This window comes from Patella vulgata, chromosome 2 (genome assembly GCF_932274485.2).
Source record: "Patella vulgata chromosome 2, xgPatVulg1.2, whole genome shotgun sequence".
NCBI lineage: Eukaryota > Metazoa > Mollusca > Gastropoda > Patellidae > Patella > Patella vulgata.
In genome coordinates this window covers 86308203-86329895 of record NC_065880.2, presented here as the reverse complement: position 1 = coordinate 86329895, position 21693 = coordinate 86308203, and the positions used below count along the sequence as shown (strand labels likewise).

Here is a 21693-nt window from a genome sequence, read left to right as displayed (position 1 = left end):
ATGAACATAAGCACATCAAATTAATCATAACATTACGCCCGTGAAGGAGCAGAAAAGTAGGACGTCATATTTAATTTAATTTTTGTGCATGCTTATAAAACACATATCAAACAAAAATTGGTTACATAAAAGTCCTTTAATGAATCATGTTAGTCGCCCGAACACCATTTGTTCAGTTTGTAAGAAAATAATAAATACCAGATCAAGATCTTTAAACTGTATTATATGTGTTATGCGTCAAGATCAAAAGACCGGAAACCTAAATAAACTCTGTAGCTACATTAATAGTCACTGACAATGGATTGAGTCAAGTGGTAGGCCGGTAATATGAAATTTTCATACAACAGGATACAATAAATACGACTGTTGTGGTAGTTAGAGTTGCGTTATAGATTTAGATAAAGAGCTATTCTTCTTTCTATGATAGTTCAAAAATAGATAACGCAAAATGAATATATTGTACGTGTCATTCAAATTACTTTATTCTTGGCGAAGTTATCACCGTTTGAAGTTTTGACACGATTAGTTTATTATCGTAACAACGGTACTTGTTATTCGAGACTTGGCATCACTTAGCCATTTTTAAAGTAAATCATTAAATGCCGAACTATTTTAATTGTTTAAATCTATTACCCGATGCTCTAGAGGGTTAATTATATTGTTGTCTTGTTAATAGATGTCTTCATAATAGTTTATATAACTTTTGAAACCAAAATATATTTTGACTTTAAAATTATTTTATTGCATCGACATTTCATTGTACAATACAAAAGGATTAAACAAAAGTTCTAACAACTTCGAGGACCCAACAAGGCACACTGTATAGTCGTTCGGATGGGACCGAAACCAGAGGTCCCGTGTAAATATTGTGGGGGGGGGGCGTGAAAGCCCCCTTGGCAGTTGGAATACAATATAAGAGTAGGCCGTAGCGGCTCTGTCCTGGCAAGATTTTCCTCAAAGCACATATATGGAGAATGGCCTGACGTACTATAAAACAACATTGCATTCATTCATTCCATAGTATCTCCTTTCTGGGTTATTCATGACTGCGATGAAATAGAATCAAGAGGTAAACAAATAGGGGAATCACCCTAAAGATTTATTGGATCTCAAAAAGTTTTTAATACTGGCCAAGTAGTGCCACCCTTCGTGCCTCTCTTTAGGGCATCAAGGGGGTAATATTCAATTTCCTGTCTTCCTTTATAATGGGCCTCTTACATAAATTATATGTTAATATTTATTTATTTCATTCAATTATTTCTACAGCACTGTCTTCGCCAGATGCACTTTATCCGCATGATACATCTACTTTATAAATGGCATAGGAATTATAAGATGAACTATATAGCTTAGTGTACTTGTAAATAGTAAAGTATATGAACTTGTGAACGATATTCATATATAAGATTTCTCCTGATCGTCACGTCTGGATTGATCAATTGGAATACTAGGTTATTGACCTAGTGCCCACCAGCGGAATGTTTCTATAAATCTGGGGGTCCACTGATGAATTAGGCCTCGGGCCTAAAAGAAGAAAAATCGATCGCGCTCTTTGCTGCATGCTAAACCACAGAAACCCAATATCACCACAATGCTGTTCACAGTGTCCTATTTTGTTTGCATACCAAACAAAGATACGCCAGCCTATATGCAAATATTACCAAGAGTAGCTAGTTATAACTAGGCCAAGTATCTGAATATGAATAGCATTCATCCTCTCATAATCCCGATTCGGCATAAATGAAATGTGTTTTAACGTGAAAATGTTCTGCTCCGACTTCGATTCATTTCATTTCCAAATTGGTGTGAACGAACCCTATTAATTTTCAGCAATGCGTGATCTTTTATTTTGGGGTTGACCCGCTTGCCTTAAAACACTGTAAATACGATAGTGGCTATAGTTTAAAACAGTTTATTTTTCAAAATAAATGTGAAGCATTGGTGGCACGATAGCATTCCAGAGTTACCTCCCCTTTGGCTTACAGTTCTGTTGGGCGTGACTGTTAGAAGACGATGCATCTTGTTATTGTCAGCAATGTAGGACACTCATTTTGGAAAAGCTAGTGAATACGATAATGGTTCTTATTCTTAAAGGCATCAAAGTTGGTCACTATTCCCTTTTTCCTGTCCGATAAGCTGCTGTATGTGGCACTATTTTGTCGGAGATATAGCTGTTTTGTCGGAGATATAGCTGGGTTTTTTTCGCGACATGGCTGCTGAGTTGGCGTATTTCCATGTGTTACCTGTGATGGAAATTGAGCTATAGTCGGGCACCATCCAAAAAAACCCAAGATAGACCTCTTAAGTCTATGAATATTGATGTTGTAATTGTGTGAATTGCACTGTAATATTTCGAAAATAGTAATAAATAATCGATATTAAAGTGTGCCTTGGTTTCATATACAGCCGAAATGGGCAAAATCTTAAATAAAACGAAGTTGATGCACCTACATAGAAATGAATCCGTGTTAACCTTGTGACTTTTCTTCGTCAACTGAGATAATGAAGACTCTCGTATGAAATTTTATGAGGAAACTTTTGCCGGGACAGTGGCGTTTCTGTCTACTGTTTGAATTTCAAGGGTTCTTTGACATTAGCCCATGAAAACTAGACACTGGTTTTTGCATCCAAGCATCCAAGAACTTTCTTCGTCAACACTGGGATTGATTCATTCCAGGACCACCTGTTTTTTACCCAGGCCTCCAGTTAAGTTAATTGAAGTGTAAAAGAAGTTGGACCAAAGTGAATAAAGCACTCTACAAGTACCGTGTTGACGTGTGCAAGATGTTTAATTGAAGTGATAAAACACCATGTTGAATTGACGAAGAAGGATAAAACACACCCCAAGAAAATGGATACCATGCTATTGAAGTATTACAGATATCATTGACGAAGAAGAAGATTCCACACTTCATATTCACTTCCACCGAAGTGTTCATATGTATACTTCATGGAAGCCTAATTTGCATATTTGATCTGGCTTTTATCTTCACTTCCATATCATTTCTGCCTTCTTTATTTCATTGAATATTTGAAGTGTAGTTATGAAAGAGTGGTTGAAATAAATACTTCAGTATATTAACTGTATCATTTGGAAATTAAATCCGACTCTGTATTCAACTTCTTGTCAAAATTCGATGTGGTACCGCGCTTACCGCGATGTGTGTATTGGGCATGTTTTATTTGAGGAGGTTGTTTAATATGACCTTCATCTCATAATATAATTTCTGATCTAATTAAAGAAGTCAAGTGGTTTACTGTCGATCAATTCAACAGAAAACTTTCAAATGTCTTGGTGGGGAAGCATTAGATAAACTTGCCCCAGACAGTGGTTGGTCATGCTGTTCAGGATTGGGTTTTAGTCAGAATAAGACCGTCTTGTACACCGAGATTCCTGTTTTCCAGAGAATAACTTGAAACCAAAAAACATCATTATTCAGTACACTATGCTCAACTTATCTTTCACTTCGGACCACTAAATCGCTTGTGGACAACGGGGTTTGAGAGCACACACATCTACTTTACAGAATCTGCTAGACAAATAAAAACTGCTAAAATGCTTTCCATATCATTGTCGACGAGACATCAGTTGTCATACTTGGTTAATGATTGCATTAAGAACTGAGTAAAACAAATGGATTTTTGGTAATAATGCAAATATCAGAACATCGACAAATGTTATTTTCAAAAGCACAGAATTTAATCAATGTATGATACTAATTGTTTCCAGAAATGAAAAGGGTGAGCAGTGTAGAAGTAACATGATGAATATATTTAGGGAATACCTTTAAGTTGTCACTTGGAATGACGTCGGTCCAATATTTGATTTGCAGTCAAATGAAATAAATGACAGTGCTTCTATTAGTGATCTATTGGAAATATGGCCATTCCCTTTTTCCGTTGCAGTGAATTATCAATCATGTTAGACACATCACCGTTATTGACTCAAGTCGTATATACTATCATGTTTTAAAGAGAGCAAGACTGACAATTTAGATAATGTTCCAGTTAACCATAGACAATTAATGGTGTCATTTTTTAAAATATTTTAAAGAAAATGATGAATATTTGTTGGTGTAGGTGTTTAATTGGTGAATACCTTGATGGAGTTCGAAGATGAGCATTTTCTGCTCTTATCGTCGGTGTAAACCTACACTAAGACTTTCTTCTCTCGTTTCCGCATATAATATACGCGGAAACTAGAAAAGAAAGTGTGGGTTTATACCGACGATAAGAGTTGGATGTTAGCAACACTGCACTGGTTGATATTTCTGGAACATTATTCCAATTCATCCACACCGGGTAAAATGAAAGTAGTAATCAGTACAACATTTTCATGAAATAGCCGTCTTGAAATTAGTGGGACCTGATTTTGATTTTAGATGCAAAATAAACGACTTTTATTTTCAACACATTACAGTTATATAAAGACTTCCCGAGACAAGGATTACTTCTTTTTCAGTTATTGGAGACCGCGGTCCTCAATCGTTCCCGTAACTGGCCTGTTCACTAGATTATCCAAGATTCAAATCTGGGTGTGGGGAATGAATAACGTAGGAACGTCTGAAGCCCGATTCTATCTTGTCAAAGTTACGACCCATGGAACTGACCTGGCGTGCACGTAAATTAACCCCTGGCAGTTGAAATTCTGCGTACTGTTCTGCTTCAAGTGGGCCAATGGAACCACCAGAGGGCTGTCCTTGTCAGGACCTGCGTTCTGCACCACTGACAAGGAGAAACCACGCAGAAAAATCCCGATGAACTTTCTCGGCCAACACCGGGAGCGAGGCCGCGACCTCCAGGCTAGCTAGCCAGCGTCTTACTCATTTAGCCACCGTGGCATCTCTACCAAATATAACATCAAATTACAAGTTAATCAATTATAACATCAAATTACAAACAAATAAAATATAACAAGCTTATCGCATAACATCGAATTGCAACCCTATCAAATATAACATCAAATTACAAACCTATGAAATAGAACATCAAACTACAAAAAAAGTACAAGCCTATCAAATATATAAAATGTTATATGTATCATATAAAAAGCTCAACTATATAAAACCCAATACAAATTACAAACCTATGAAATAGAACATCAAATTACAAAAAAGTACAAGCCTATCAAATATATAAAATGTTATATTTATCATATAAAAAGCTCAACTATATAAAACCCAATACAAACATATCAAATATACAAAACCATACTACAAACTTGACAAATATATACAACTTAAATTATTAAACTATCCATATACATTTTGTATACACAACTATAAAATTGTTTAATTTAGAAGATTACACGTCTTATGATTTAAGTGATACTAAAAAAGGCAAACATATGGAAAAGGAATTGTAAAAATAAAAAAAAACAATTATAATCTAGTTTTATAAATATATATTTAATGGCATCTGCAGGCGCGGACATTTTTTTTTTGGGGGGGGGGGTAGTAAAATTGCGACCTTACGCCAAAAAATAAATCCATTTATATTACCCAGAAGGTGACAAAGATATCGCTTCTCCCATATCAGAAATACCACTATCACTGATACTACTAATGTTTTTTTTCTTTCATATTACAATTACTACTATCACTGTTACTACTACATGCATGGTTCGTTTTCATTACATTGAGGAGGGATAGGAGCTTTTTGTCTCTTTCGTAGTATACAGATTATTACTAGTACTGGAATTATAACAGCCACCACAATAATTGTGCATGGCAAGGATTAAGTACCACGTGTTAGTCCCAAACTTACAACCTAGTTAATCCCAACTTAATGCAATTTCCCGGGGACGGTCCGTCCACTAAGTAGATCCCTTTCAGGCCCGATGGTATTCTCATGTCCTTTGTGAATACAAGGTTGCAATGCATCTGTGTATTATGGTCCGTATTCCATTATAAGTCAGTTTTAGGTAGGTCTAAGGTCGGGATGAAGTAGTGCAGTCTTACTGCAAAAAAAGATTGTAGAGTGGCATTACAATGTCAAACACAAAATCAGGGGGATGTTTTTGTAAGAAAATATTTTTGCATCTTTGAAGACAGAGAAAGTTCAAAGTAATTAAAGTGATTGTGAATTTTTTTTTATGAAACTTTATCCAAATCAAAACCCTTTATCTCTCCATTCAACACCAGAGAAGCTGCGACTTATGACTTCCAATGACAGGCTAGGATATGCCGTTGAAGGAGCAAAGGCTCAACCAGTGTCATATGCTAGCCTGGTTGATACAGCACAGGCTACACCACCCAAAGTTCTCATCATTCATGCTATGACTGGATGTCCGAGTATGAAGAAAACATCAAACATACCGAAACTCCCCGGCCTACAAGTGGCATTCACCATGCGAATCGACTCAGAAGCTACAAAAAGTGGTACTGCGTGATATATTTCTCTAAACTGAAATTGATCCGAGTTTGACACCAGAAATTGGTATTTCCAACCGGATGTCAATAAAAATTACTTCGATTTGCTTGAAGTGTATCATACGGCATGATGAAGAAAAACACCCAGAATGAACTTCAGATCATGAAAATCCAAAGATTACTGGCTGAATTCAATCCGAGTTTGACTCCGGAAATTGGTATTTCTCACCGGAAGTTAACAGAACCAACTTCTATTCGCTTTAAGTGTATCAATTGGTATTTCTCCACCGGACGTCAATGAAAACTACTTCCAATATATTTAAGTGTATCATAGATGGGATCAGCATGATGAAAAAACAAGATAATGGACTTTAGACCATGAAAATCCAACCATTATTGGCTGAGATAGTCATGTTCTCGTTCCGAGGGGTTCCCGATTTCAAAAAGGCCCCTCCCAGAGGCTCAAGGGGTCGGAAAATTTTAACCCAACATTTTGGATAGCTTGGTCCCTAATTAACCCAAAACAACAACAAAAAAATCAATTTTAGCATACAAATCCTACGGGAGCTATTTTGATGACATGTCATACCACACTTTATTTTATGATCAGTAGTGGAATACCGCGTTTTATCAGTGAAATAAAATGATTGTAAAATCATAAAATAAATAGAAAATTTGTCGTTTTGTCGTGAATAACATATTTTATTTCATCTCTAAGCAAGAAAACGTTTATATTTTCACTCATGCTACGCATTCGTGAAAATATAAGTTTTCTTGCTTCTCGATGAAATAAAATATGTTATTCACTCTAAAACGACAAATATCCTCTATATAGTGTCGAAATATGCAGGATATTATGTAAAGATTTGATAAGATTACGTAGTTAAAGCGAGATGAAGCCTTCTATTGAAGATGTTCAAAGGGTAGCCAGGGTAGGATATAGGAATTTCTCGCAAACTTGTATTGAATAATTCAACTATTAATAAAAGGATGCATATTGTAATCGGTGCAACTATCACATTTAGAACAGATTCAATAGGCAATATGAATCAAACCGGGCATTGTGCACAATGCTTTTGTCATTCACGGGATATAAAACATATTATTTAATATTAAAATATGACCCAACAACGTCAAGTATAAATACATGTCAACAATAGTAGCCGAATAGGCGTTGGTTTCAACCTTTATGTTCATGAATTGATAAATAAATAACATCAGTATAAAACCACACAGTCTGGTAAAATGGCTGTTATCATCAAGAGATTGTTGCTGTTTGTCGTAATATCAACGCTTGTTGGATGTATTATAGGTAAGTGTCTTAGTAATAACTATCTTTATATTAACTCGTAGTGTTGTATTTTTAGTCTCAAATGTCGACTATATAGACAATTGCTTTGATATCCCCACAGTCCGTGTAAAATCAGATGTGGATTTCTTTTCGTTTTATTGTATGTTCACCTTAACGTATTGTATTTTGTTTCTTGTTGATGGTAATATCAACTGTTTATAATAATTCTGATCATTCGCCTTCCACTGAGATGTAATTATTGTTTGTCTTATTTTAGCTGACCTAAACATAGCTTTAAGAAAACCAACCGCACAAAGTTCAAATTTTAATCACCATCTTGCCCCCGTCTCCACTCGAGCTGTTGATGGTAACACAGATGGCAACTATGATCATGGAAGCTGTACACATACAAATGGAGCTGATACCTCTCAATGGTGGTGTGTGGATCTGCTCCATATCTTCAATATCACCAATATTAAAATATACAATCGGGTTGATGCTGGTGGGTATATTGTAAGTTTAATCTAAATCAGTAGTAGTGCAAAACTCCAAATGTTCAACAAACTTCGACTTTTTCATCCGGTAAATAATTCCACACTTATACGATACTGACTAATTATGCACTCAACAGCGAGGAAAGCTAAGTTACGATCCGATATTTTAATGCAAAAATGAACACTGGGAAATAAATCAAGATATCAATCAGATATGCTGTAAGGAATTGGTTACGTATATGTACATATACAAAAGGATTGAAGTCTAAGTCAATTCATTCTGCGATGATAGGCGGACAGTGGTTGTTGTACAGATTAAAGTACATTGATTAAGCGTGAAACTATACAATTTGGGGAGAATCAGTTCACATTATGATGATATTCGAATATTTAACGGTTTCTATTCGTCGGTAATTTTATTAATTATATTTGGTCGGTATTTAAATTTTTCAGTCCCGGACAGATTAAAGGGATTTGATTTGTTGTTGAGTTCTAATGGAGTTTGTAGTACAACCGGTCTGGCATCAGCTACATCATGTTATAAAGACAGAAGATCAAGAACCCAAGATCTGTATATAATAGATGGGTGTAATCATCCTTCCAGTAAACCTTTAAATAGTAGATTCGTCTATATACATGTCTATGGATCTCCGGCCATACTGTCCTTGTGTGAGGTTCAAGTGTACGGTTAGTTTTACTTTATATACCCCACGTATTACACTTAATGTGGCCACCAGTCTATATTAACACTCTATATAGATGATGATTTGAACGATTTATTTGAATAATTTACGTATATGTGTTTACATTTGTAGAGTTCATAGTGATCATATGGATTAAATTGTCTAAGCCGCATTTAGTAACTGGGTGAGAATAACATATCACTTATTTACATGGAATACAGGTTGATTGAAAATTTATTTCTGCCGACGGTTCGACGACAGTGCTCGTTTGCTAAAGTCGAGAAAACCCTCGTAGAACGTCGCCATAATTTAATTTTTCAAGTAACTTGTATTCCGTATAATTGTGTCATGTTTTATCATATAGATTGTTTGGCTGGTTGAAAGAAAGGAGGTCTTGTTGGTTTTGAAAATATTTGACAATTACTCTCATAACACACCACCCCAGATTTACGTATTTTTCAACATTCTACTGGTTACAATATTGTGCTACACTTACGTGATTTATAATATAATTATTGCCTTGCCGGGTCAAGAAAAAAGAAAAACAATAAAACGTAGATGACGGGCACTTGGAAGTCGACAGCGGTGACATATTTAACTATATTTTAAACGATTGATGCCAAACCAATCCAAATCGATTCAAATATTAAAGTCTTTATGATTCTAAAAATATGGTTACATTACAGAAGTTATGTTGATTCATTAAAATTATTATTTCCATGTAATCCTCTACTTTTTATATTACTTAATTGTTTGCACATGTTATGTAAGTTGGGAACTGTATATAGTATTTAGTATTATCCCAATATCTATGTAGTTTAGAGAATTAGGAAGCATTAACATTTTTGGAACGACTTGTATACAAACAATTGAAACAAAAACTCAAGACAGGGAAAAGATAATCGATGAAACAAGGGGAAAATCCAACGATACATATGGATAGATGGAGCATAAATGTAAACAATATCATTCCTTTACTGCATGAGTTCAATACTATTTAGGATTTGCTATGTACACTTGTCGTGTGACAATATCCTTTATACAAATTACAATTGGTACCACATGTTCGAATCATAGTAAATCTTTAATATGATACAAAGTGTTAATTCCAATAGATTATATAGCTATCATATTACATTCCAGTCGCCTGTGAAGCAGGGTACTACGGGCCAGGTTGCTACCAGAATTGTCCTAAACGATGTCTAAACAATATCTGTGATGATGTGAGTGGTAAATGTGTTGGATGTAATGAAGGAAGATATGGAGATAAATGTGAAGAGACCTGTCCCACTTGTTGTGGATCATGTAGACAGTTAGATGGTATATGTTTAACTGGTTGTAAAGATGGTTATTGGGGACCAAATGGTTTATGTCTAGACACATGTGGGTATTGTACGACAGGTGGTTGTAGAATAGAAGATGGCGTATGTTATAATGGGTGTAAAGATGGCGTCAATCACAAGAAATGTACAGATGGTAATTATTGGTTTCTTACTGTCTGTTAATAATTCTCCGTGTCCAGTTTGGGAATCGTCAATAAAATAATTTAGGATTGTTGCTTCTAGGATTGTGTGATATGTTAGGATTGTGTTGCCATGGACATACATCGACGGTGCTGGCGGAGAAATTTCAAGTTTCCCCGTGTCAGTGGTGCATGGCAGAGGGCCTTACAAGGCACAACGTATAGTTATTCAGATGGCACCGAAATCAGAGGTCCCGAGTACACATTGGAGTGCTCGTGGAAGAACCCTTGACATTTGGAATTTGATTTAAGAGTACTGGTAGGCCGTAGCGTCTATGTCCGGGTAAAATTTGCCTCATAGAACAATGTATAGAGTATGGCGTCTTCATTAGCCCAAACGGAGCAGAACATTATGACGTTTAAACCCTATTTTTTTCTCAATTATTTTGTCACTTTTCCTCAAACTCTTCTATGGTTGATTTATTGTAGGATGTGAGATTCTATCACCAACTACAATGGCCATCACTGGAAAGTAGATGTACCACAAACTGTTAACCAATGACGTACCTGTATGGACCACGATTTATTTACCTGTGCTTATATATCTATATGACAACCAAGACGTACTGTGGAATATATCCTACGATTTTTCAAAAAATGTTTAGTTTTTATTTTGTGGTAATATAATTTTATTTTTAAAGTAGACCATTTCTATGCAAGGAAGTACCATAAAACAATGATAATTATCAGAATTAAAGTGTATCTATGTTATCATTTGTTATTATTTTAGTCATACTTTATTACGTGGTCGAAATGAAATATAAGCCTAGCTAAAACCACGACGGCAGGTCTGGCACGAACAACGTCTAGTCGTACATATGGTACGGACAGCCCTCATCAGATGTACACATTGGCGTGCAGGTAAATAACCCTCGATTGTTGGAATTCATGTTAATAGCAACATATAGCCCGACTGCAGCTGACGTAGTTTAAAACAACATTGCATTCATTCATTCCATAGCATCTCCTTTCTGGGTATTCATGACTGCGAGGAAGTAGAATCAAGATGTAAACAAATCGGGGAATGGCCTACGAAAATAATTCCACTACATAAAGATTCATTGCATCTTACTTATATCGAGATGGTTAACCTCCTTTCAAATTGTTATCAGACATAAGTTTTTAATACTGGTCAAATAGCGCTACCCTTCATACAATTATTTATACAGCACTGTCTTCGTCAGGTGCACTTTATCCGCATGATACCATGGCCAAACGCATCTACTTTATAAATGGCATAGGAATGATAAGATGAACTATATAGTATAGTGTACTAGTGAATAGTAAAGTATATGAACTAGTGAACGATATTCAAATTATAAGATTTTTCCTCGTCACGTCTGGATTGATCAATATGCATACTAGGTTATTGGCCTAGCGCCCACCAGCGTATATGTTTCTATAAATCTGGGGGTCCACTGATGAATTAGGCCTAGGGCCTAAAAGTAGAAAAATCGATCGCGTTCTTTGCTGCATGCTCTACCACAGAAACCCAATATCATCACAATGCTGTTCACCGTGTCCTAATCTGTTACTGAGAATTTCAGTTTGCCTACCAAACAAACGCCAGCCTATAGCTAATTATAACTAGGCCATTTATCTGAATATCAATAGCGTTCATCCTCTCATAATCCCGATTCGGCAGAAATGAAATGTGTTTTAACGTCCTAATGTTCTGCTCCGACTTCATTTCATTTCATTTCAAAATTCGTGTGAACGAACACTATTGATTTTCAGCAATGCGTGACCTTTTGTTTAGGAGTTGACCCACTGGTCTTAAAACACTGTTAACAAGATAGAGGCTACAGTTTTAAACAGTTTATTTTTCAAATTAAATGTGAAGCATTGGTGGCACGATAGCGTTCCGGAGTTACCTCCCCTTTGGCTACAGTTAACATATTTTGTTTTCGAACTCTATCCATATTCAGCTTTCTGCGAATTTCTGTTCGGCGGTCTCCGCACCCCTTTCTGGAAACCTTGTTGATGTGATAGCGACAAGAATACAGTATAGAGTGGCATGACTGTTGAAAGATTACCCCTATTAATTTTCGTGTTCGGTGTGAAGAACTGAAATCGAAGAGGATGAATCTTGTTATTGTCAGCAATGTAGGATACTCATTTCGGAAAAGCTAGTGAATACGATAATGGTTCTTATTATTAAAGGCATCAAAGTTGGTCACTATTCCCCTTTTCCTTTGCGATAAGCTGCTGTATATGGCACTATTTTGTCGGAGATCTATTTTTAGTTCGCGACATAGCTGCTTGAGTCGGCGTATTTCCATGTGTTACCTGTGAAGGAAATTGAGCTATAGTCGGATGCCATCCAAAAAACAAGACATACCCTAAAGTCTATGAATATTGATGTTGTAATTGTATCAATTGCACTATAATATTTCGAAAATAGTAATAAATAATCGATATTAAAGTGTGTCTTTGGTTTCATGTACAGCAGAAATGGGCAAAATCTTAAGTAAAACGAAGTTGATGCTCCAACATAGAAATGAATCCGTGTTAACCTTGTGACTTTTCCTCGTCAACTGAGATAATGAAGACTGTCGTACGAAATTTTATGAGGGAACTTTTGCCGGAACAGTGGCGTTTCTGTCAACTATTTGAATTCCAAGGGTTCTTTGACATTAGCCCATGAAAACTAGACACTGGTTTTTGCTAGGCCTGCATCCAAGCATCCAAGAACTTTCTTCGTCAACACTGGGATTGATTCATTCCAGGACCACTTGTTTTTTGCATATTTGATCTGGCTTTTATCTTCACTTCCATATCATTTCTGCCTTCTTTATTTCATTGACTATTTGAAGTGTAGTTATGAAAGAGTGGTTAAAATGAATACTTCAGTATATTAATTGTATCATTTGGAAATTAAATCCGACTCTGTATTCAACTTCTTGTCAAAATTCGATGTGGTACCGCGTTTACCGCGATGTGTGTATTGGGCATGATTTATTTGAGGAGGTTGTTTCATATGACCTTCATCTCATAATAAAATTTCTAATTAAAGAAGTCAAGTGGTTTACTGTCGATCAATTCAATGAAAACTTTCAAATTTCTTGGCGGGGAAGCATTAGATAAACTTGCCTCAGAGAATGGGTGGTCATGCTGTTCAGAATTGGGTTTTAGTCAGAATAACTTCCTGTTTTATGGTCACATACATATATCTTTTAGTTCAGTTAATTTGTACATCGAAAGTCCTGTTTTCCAGAGAGTACATACATCTACCTTACAGAATCGGCTAGAAAAATAAAAACTGCTAAAATGCTTTTCATACCATTGTCGACGACACATCAGCTGTCATACTATTCAGTCGGAAACTTGTTTCCTGAAAGTTTCCTAGATGACTGGGGCATACCTCACGATGAAAGTTTGGTTAATGAAGGCATTAAGAACTGTGTAAAACAAATGGAGTTTTGGTAATAATGCAAATATCAGAACATCAACAAATGTTATTTTCAAAAGTACAGAAGGTAATCAATGTATGATACTAATTGTTTCCAGAAATTAAAAGGGTGAGCAGTGTAGAAGCGAAATGCTGAAAATCTTTAGGGAATACCTTTAGGTTTTCACATGGAATGGGGGGGTTGGTTGGCTGAATGGTTAGCGTGCGCGCGCTGTATCATAAAGTCTGTGATTGAGTCGACTGGCGTGGTTTCGAATCCACGGTTGTACGTGACAAGGAGTAGGGTCGCCTGTCCAACCTCGTGGGTTTTCTCCGGGTCCTCCGGTTTCCTCCCACTGCTAAAGACCCCTACGCGCAAGCGAATTGTTGAAATAAAATTAAACCATATGTTAGTCCCGAAATGACCTAGTTTGTGTCGAGTGGACGTTAAACCCCATTTCTCTCTCTCTCTCTTTCACATGGAATGACGTGGGTCCAACATTTGATTTGCAGTCAAATGAAATAAATGACAGTGCTTCTATTAGTGACCTATTGGAAATATGTCCATTCCTTTTTCAGTTGCAGTGAATTATCAATCATATTAGATACCTCACCGTTATTGACTCAAGTCGTATATACTATCATGTTTTAAAGAGAGCAAGACTGACAATTTAGATAATGTTCCAGTTAACCATAGACAATTAATGGTGTCATTTTTTAAAAATATTTTAAAGAAAATGATGAATATTTGTTGGTGTAGGTGTTTAATTGGTGAATACCTTGATGGAGTTCGAAGATGAGCATTTTCTGCTCTTATCGTCGGTGTAAACCTACACTAAGACTTTCTTCTCTCGTTTCCGCATATAATATACGCGGAAACTAGAAAAGAAAGTGTGGGTTTATACCGACGATAAGAGCTGGATGTTAGCAACACTGCACTGGTTGATATTTCTGGAACATTATTCCAATTCATCCACACCGGGTAAAATGAAAGTAGTAATCAGTACAACATTTTCATGAAATAGCCGTCTTGAAATTAGTGGGACCTGATTTTGATTTTAGATGCAAAATAAACGACTTTTATTTTCAACACATTACAGTTATATAAAGACCTCTCGAGACAAGGTAAGACTTCTCGAGACAAGGGGGGTGATCACGTGGCTAAGTGGGCAAGACGCTGACGCGCTAGCCTGGAGGTCGGGTGTTCGATCCCTGCATCGGCCGAGAAAGTTCATCCATATTTTCCAGCGTGGTTTCCCCTTGTCAGTGATGCAGGACGGAGGGCCTGACAATTACAGCTGTCTAGTCGTTCGGATGGGACGAAAAACCGAGGTCCCGTGTACACATTGGCGTGCACGTAAAAGATCCCTTGGCAGTTGGAATTCGATATAAGAGTAGGCCGTAGTGCCGCTGCCCGGGCAAAATTTCCCTCATAGCACACTGTATGGCGTATGCCCGTCTTCATTAGCCCAGTTTAGGAGCAGAACAGTAGGACGTTAAACCCCAGTTCATTCCATTTCATTTTATTTCTCGAGACAAGGATTACTTCTTTTTCAGTTATTTGAGACCGCGGTCCTCAATCGTTCCGGTAACTGGCCTGTTAACTAGATTATCCAAGATTCAAATCTGGGTGTGGGGAATGAATAACATAGGAACGTCTGAATCCCGATTCTATCTTTCCAAAGTTACGACCCGTAGAACTGACATGGCGTGCACGTACAATAACCCCTGGCAGTTGAAATTCTACGAATCGAGGGGCGCTACAACATTCTCCTATTGAAACTTAATATGGTCATCCTCTGGTGCCGACGCGCATTTTCCCGATCGTCTACCCGTGGTAACAATCATGCTATTATTAACGTTGTGAAGACGTTAGAAGGCCAGGGCTGGATTAAAATTATGCAGAATAAGCATATGATTAGGGTATCATCGGGGCGGGGGGGGGGGGGGCACCAGCTCTGTTTGGTAGTAAATTTAAATAAGAACTGTTAATGAGTTTTTCATGGTTGTACTCCTTCCTTACGGCTGCATACATTGTCTCAATTAATTATGACGTGTATAAAATCTCATTTTGAAAAATACAAATTTATTATATGGTTTATTATTGCTTATATTTGGAATTACATATGAGGGCACTACAATCCGTTGGTCCTAATCCGGCCCTGCATCTGGCTCGACATTTATTAGCTCCAGACCGGAAGTACTATTGCTCGGCGTTACTTCCTAAACTTCACCGAATTTTAACTATCAATGGCCGGAAGTACTAATCGTGATTGTTGGTCATGAAACTGTTAGTATTGTGTTTAGTCTTGATCATCTCAAATGGCAAAGGTAACTGACTGTAACTAGGCCACGTTTCAGTTTGAAAACGTCTATATGACGTGTCTATATCTCATCATTTTGTTTCGGGTTCTAATCCCCCCCCTCCTACAGCAGGTGATAATCCCTCCATAGACTTAAGTAACATTGTTCGGGAAGGCAGCTGTAAGCGACCCATAGTAAATCGATGAACTGAAGCCATTTGTACATAGAGTAATGTCGTGTTGCAATTTAAACTCAATTATTTAATTAACGGAGATCAAATAGACGAGGAGATTCAAGTATTTGTTATATTTCTAAAAAATTATGAACATTAAATATTACAAATATTTCAAATGTTACCTACCAATTTCATGTAAATATATAGAAAATCAATGTATATATATTAAATATATTAGCCACTCTAATATAATATTTAATTGCAATCCTATCAAGTATAACATCTAATTACAAGCCAATCAAATATAACACCTAGTTACAGGCCTATCGGACATAACATGTAAATACAAGCCAATCAAATATAACATCTAAATACAAACCAATCAAATATAACACCTAATTACAAGCATATCGGACATAACATGTAAATACCAACGAATCAAATATAACATCTAACTGCAACCCTATGGGACATAACATGTAAATACAGTCCTAAGAAATATAACAGCAAATTACAAGTAGGTCAAATATATAAAACCAGAATATAAAATCGAATTACAAACCTACTAAATATGAATTCAAATTACAAGCCTATCAAATATAGAATCAAATTACAATCTATCAAATATAGAAATGAAATGGCTTTTAACGTCCTACTGTTCTGCTTCGTGTGGGCCAATGGAACCACCAGACAGCTGTCCTGTCAGGACAAGGGAAAACCACGCAGAAAAATCCCGATGAACTTTCTCGGCCAACACCGGGAGCGCGGCCGCGACCTCCAGGCTAGCTAGCTAGCGTCTTACTCATTTGGCCACCGTGGCATCTCTACCAAATATAACATCAAATTACAAGTTAATCAATTATAACATCAAATTACAAACAAATAAAATATAACAAGCTTATCGCATAACACCGAATTGCAACCCTATTAAATAAAACATCAAATTACAAACCTATGAAATAGAACATCACACTACAAGCCTATCAAATATATAAACTGTTATATTTATCATATAAAAAGCTCACCTATATAAAACTTTAAACTTATGAAATATATAAAGCTATACAAATGATCAAATATATAAAGCTATTAAATGATCAAATATATAAAACTTTAAACTTATCAAATATATAACACTTATCAAATATATAAAACCCAAATACAAACATATCAATTATATAAAACTATAAACTGATCATATGTATAAAGCTTATCAAATATATAAAACCCAATACAAACTTATCAAATATACAAAACCAGACTACAAACTTGACAAATATATACAACTTAAATTATTAAACTATCCATATACATTTTTAATACTTTTTGTATACACAACTATAAAATTGTTTTATTTAGAAGATTAAACGTCTTATGATTTAAGTGATACTAAAAAAAGGCAAACATATGGAAAAGGAATTGTAAAAATAAAAAAAAAACAATTATAATCTATAGTTTTATAAATATATATTTAATGGCATCTGCAGGCGCGGACATTTTTTTTTTTTGGGGGGGGGGGGTAGTAAAATTGCGACCTTACGCCAAAAAATAAATCCATTTATATTACTCAGAAGGTGACAAAGATATCGTTTCTCCCATATTACTACTATCATTGTTACTACTACATGGTTCGTTTTCATTACATTGAGGAGGGATAGGAGCTTTTTGTCTCTTTCATACCACAAGAATTGTCGTCAGTATACAGATTATTACTAGTACTGGAATTATAACAGCCACGACAATAGTTGGACTGGAGTTTATAGATGATACGATCTTGTCACGTGGTTTGGTTATACCAGTTGGAGCTGTATAGTTGTGGTTTAAATCTATATAAATATAACAAATAATGTATTTTAAAAGTTATTTTGGGAATACAGTATTTGGGATTATTACCGACATATCTGAGAGGCAGGTGCGAGGAGTATTAGATCATAAGGGCTGTTATTGATTCAAGTGGTGTGATTTCGATTCCCGGCTAGTACGTGATAAGGAGTTGGATTGCCAGTCCAATCTCGTGTATTTTCTCCATGTCCCCCGTCTTGCCCCAATGCTAACGACCCCTCGCACAAGAGAATTTAAAATTGAACCATATGTTAGTCCCAAAATGACCTAGTTTGTGTGGAATGGACGTTAAACTTCATATCTCTATGAAATGACAGAAATAACCCGCAACAAACCATATGAAGTCGAAACTGTATGTGTCTACACGTCATTCAGGACAGAAATCTATTCTCAAAGTAGAATAATTGATGTGTGTAGAATGGCGACACGGCTCCAAATATATTATGCCATTTCGAGACAAAATTAATCAAATCACAAAATAAAAACAAACATAAAAATTGAAATAACAGTTTTTCTTCATTAAGCCAGAGACATAAATTGTGACTAAAATCAACCCAAGGCTGTAATTTGTGACGTCACTTAAAACATAAATATAGAAATATTTGTAATATTTACCATCGACATCGTTAAGTTTTAATCGACACTGACAAAACTGTCCATCAGCTGGTATCACTTTACATAAGTATGTTGAATTAAAGTCACTTCCGGTTGTATTAAATAGAACTAGAGTTATCTCTCTTCTGTCATCAGCCAGCTCTGTTATATTAAATACCAGCCTGTCTTTAAATAATGTTTCGGATACAAATTTATTCTGATACCAATACCCCAGATCGTCTTCCTGTTTAAGATATAAAATACATGTTGTCATCGACTGATATTTACATTTTCGAAGCAACGGTAACAATGTCTTGGTTGGCTTGCCAACTAATCATCATAGCAGATACATCTCCTGAATTATTGAAATAAAATGGAACCATTTGTTAGTCCCGAACGAAATAACCTATAGTGTCTATTTTCGAGTGGAGTATTCTTCGAAAACAGGGTTGGAACCAAAGAAAAATTGATTAAATCTGTTTGGCTTAGATTTGTATTTGGCTGTACAGGAATAACAGTCATTCTACCCACCTCCTTTCGTGAGCTATCGATCCTCGATATTATAACTGCTGTAATCGGGTAGCGATATTGATACATCCAGGTAAATATTGATCTATTTTTATCGGACTTTATATTTTTACCTTCACATTCTGATCCTAGAATAAAAGAGGTAATCATAATGTCTAGAACAGTGTTTGTCATCCATTCATACGACTAGTAGTGAATAGTCGATTAGATGAAATGGGATGTATTTCTTCACATGTAAATTAGTTAAATGTTGCAACTAGTTAGTAGGTGAATAGAATATAGTTCACATGAAGTTGTTATACATCGATAAACATCAGAGAATGGGGAACATTAAGTTGTTTTTTTGCTTAACATTAACTGAAAATTAATAACCATCACAGCATAGTGGAAAATTCGTTTTAGTTCATGACTGATTCATTCTGAAATTTCGGGTGACAAAGAAAATTTTTCGGACAGATAGCTCTCCCCCCCCCCCCCACGTAAAAATGAGATTGGCCCCCTATACCTTTGTACAAGATCCTATTGGCACTATGTACACAATTTATATTCTACGTGTAGTGAGTTCAGAATTCATGCAATTCTACTCCTGTCACGAACAACCGGGGAATCTAAATCACGCCAGTTGACTCAATGACAGACCTTATGATACAGCGCGCAATTGCTAACCATTCGGCCACCCCCTTGTTGAAGACGTAGACAAATATACTTGGTATTTTGTGAAAGGTTCCATACGTCCATGACAATATTACAACACGAAAAGGATTGAAATGCATATAGTAGCACATATTCTTAAATATAAAATTTAAAACTTACTTTCAGCCACCAGTTGAACACCTTGTTTGTAAGAGATCTGATCATCATAGAAGACATGACAGTAGTAGATTTTATCAAAATCATCATTAACTGTTTGTTGTAATTGAAGGCTGATCCTTTCTACACCCCCGTTGTTTATTGATACTTTATTTAGTATCAGTTCCGTTGAAACATCCACTCTGTCTTGTTTGAAACCTTTCTCGATCGTCCATATACCAATATCTATAGTCTGCAGAACGAACATAAAACACAATCAGAAGTCAGATAGATTAGTGCTGTCTAATTTAACAGATTCCAGATATAATTCAAACATAGAATATTTTGACCCAGTCGATCAATTGGAAGATTACGGAATTAACGTGAACAGGGGGAATCAGTCATTGTTATCGACTGTAGTAGAGGGGTAACAACGCCACAGAGGATGGTCAGCTCTCGGATAATCCCATCCCGAAACTACCCATAGTGTTGTGAGGGTATCAGTTGAAAGTCGATTACTCATAACCAATTCTAAAACATAATTAATTGACCATTAATAAATAATATCTACATTTTTATGTAGCCTATAATTGTAAAAATGCGGGTTGGAAATAACATAATGGCTTTTAAGAGCAGATAAGAACTAACTTTAGACTAATACAGTTTTCTGTAAGCTAGTAAACTAGGTTGTATACCCCAACTGACCGGTCATATTCTGATACATGATATGGAAACTGAGTATTGATTGACATAATAAAATTTGATCTTACATGATTGGTTATTTGATGTTTTCGACTAAAGATGATTTTGTTGATCGATTTAGTGGTTTTATATTCCCAGGATAGTTCCACATCTTGGCGAAGAGTTGAAATGACAGGTTCTCGAGCTGTTGGCATCCAAGTGAAACCTGAATTTAATCATAACGTATTACAAGGTATTCCTTTCTGAGAACATTTTATTTATCAAGGTAATAGATTAAAAGATTTAAGTTTAATGGTTTGAAGGTACGGGAGTAACTTGCTACTTTTCTACACGAACCGAGGCTAATGCTGACGGGAATACGTCATGCAGTGCCCTATGTGGGAACAGGGGATTTTTGTTCTAATCTTTATCGAATTCGAACCGCCTGGGAGATCGGTTTTCCGTCCCACGGAACAGCTAGATGTTGTTCTATGTCAGGCCTATCATCCTATACTAGTGTCGAGTGGAACCCCCCTGGTAAATCTAGAGAAACTAGTTTAAAAATATATCAGATTTAAATACCGGATTTAAAGTTGGAATTCATTAATGTCAAATCAAGAAGAAATCCCTAAAAGATACCAAACCTACTTCCTCGCATCACCGAAGATACAACAATTGTAATTATGTTGGTTTAGGCATTTATGTGATTATTCGAAAGCTATATTGGCTTTCACACACTTTACCTGCCAAGCTGATGTTGATGTCTTTGTATTCTCCTGGTTGGTTGTTCAGATAACATCTATACAAACTATAATCTGTATCAGTTATATTATTAACAATAAAAGTTATCTTTATCTGTCCATCTGTTTTCGTCAATAGTAGCTCATACTTCTCACCATCAATCTCGAGCTCTTTAAAACTATTAGGCTGATTCTATAATAGTAATAAACTTAATATCAATTTCTGTTTTAGTCCATTCTTGGTATAGTTCCGTTCTACTCCTGTTAGTGATATAGAACGGAATGATA

General features: G+C 35.9%; 2 protein-coding genes across 6 annotated transcripts in view; one reads left to right on the top strand and one right to left on the bottom strand.

Annotated features, from left to right (window-relative positions):
• Positions 1–21693, bottom strand: part of LOC126812093 (uncharacterized) — a 174436-nt gene that overhangs the window by 41234 nt on the left and 111509 nt on the right. For 3 of the 5 annotated variants that reach the window (XM_056098947.1, XM_050538306.2, XM_056098946.1), the window contains 5 exons: positions 21409–21598; positions 20755–20891; positions 20009–20237; positions 19199–19323; positions 18689–18911 (listed from right to left, as the gene is read on the bottom strand). In XM_056098947.1, coding sequence (XP_055954922.1) covers positions 18689–18911; positions 19199–19323; positions 20009–20237; positions 20755–20891; positions 21409–21598 — 904 coding nt within the window. Of the gene's footprint in view, positions 1–16472; positions 18058–18688; positions 18912–19198; positions 19324–20008; positions 20238–20754; positions 20892–21408; positions 21599–21693 lie in introns of those variants that run through there. The other 2 variants (XM_050538308.2, XR_008786119.1) reach the window with 2 other exon arrangements.
• LOC126812143 (fucolectin-6) lies at positions 7539–11045 on the top strand. The gene is made up of 5 exons (XM_050538410.2): positions 7539–7683; positions 7940–8164; positions 8610–8843; positions 9983–10315; positions 10791–11045. The coding sequence occupies exons 1-5, from the start codon at positions 7617–7619 to the stop codon at positions 10835–10837; spliced, it is 906 nt and encodes a 301-aa protein (XP_050394367.1). The 5' UTR covers positions 7539–7616; the 3' UTR covers positions 10838–11045.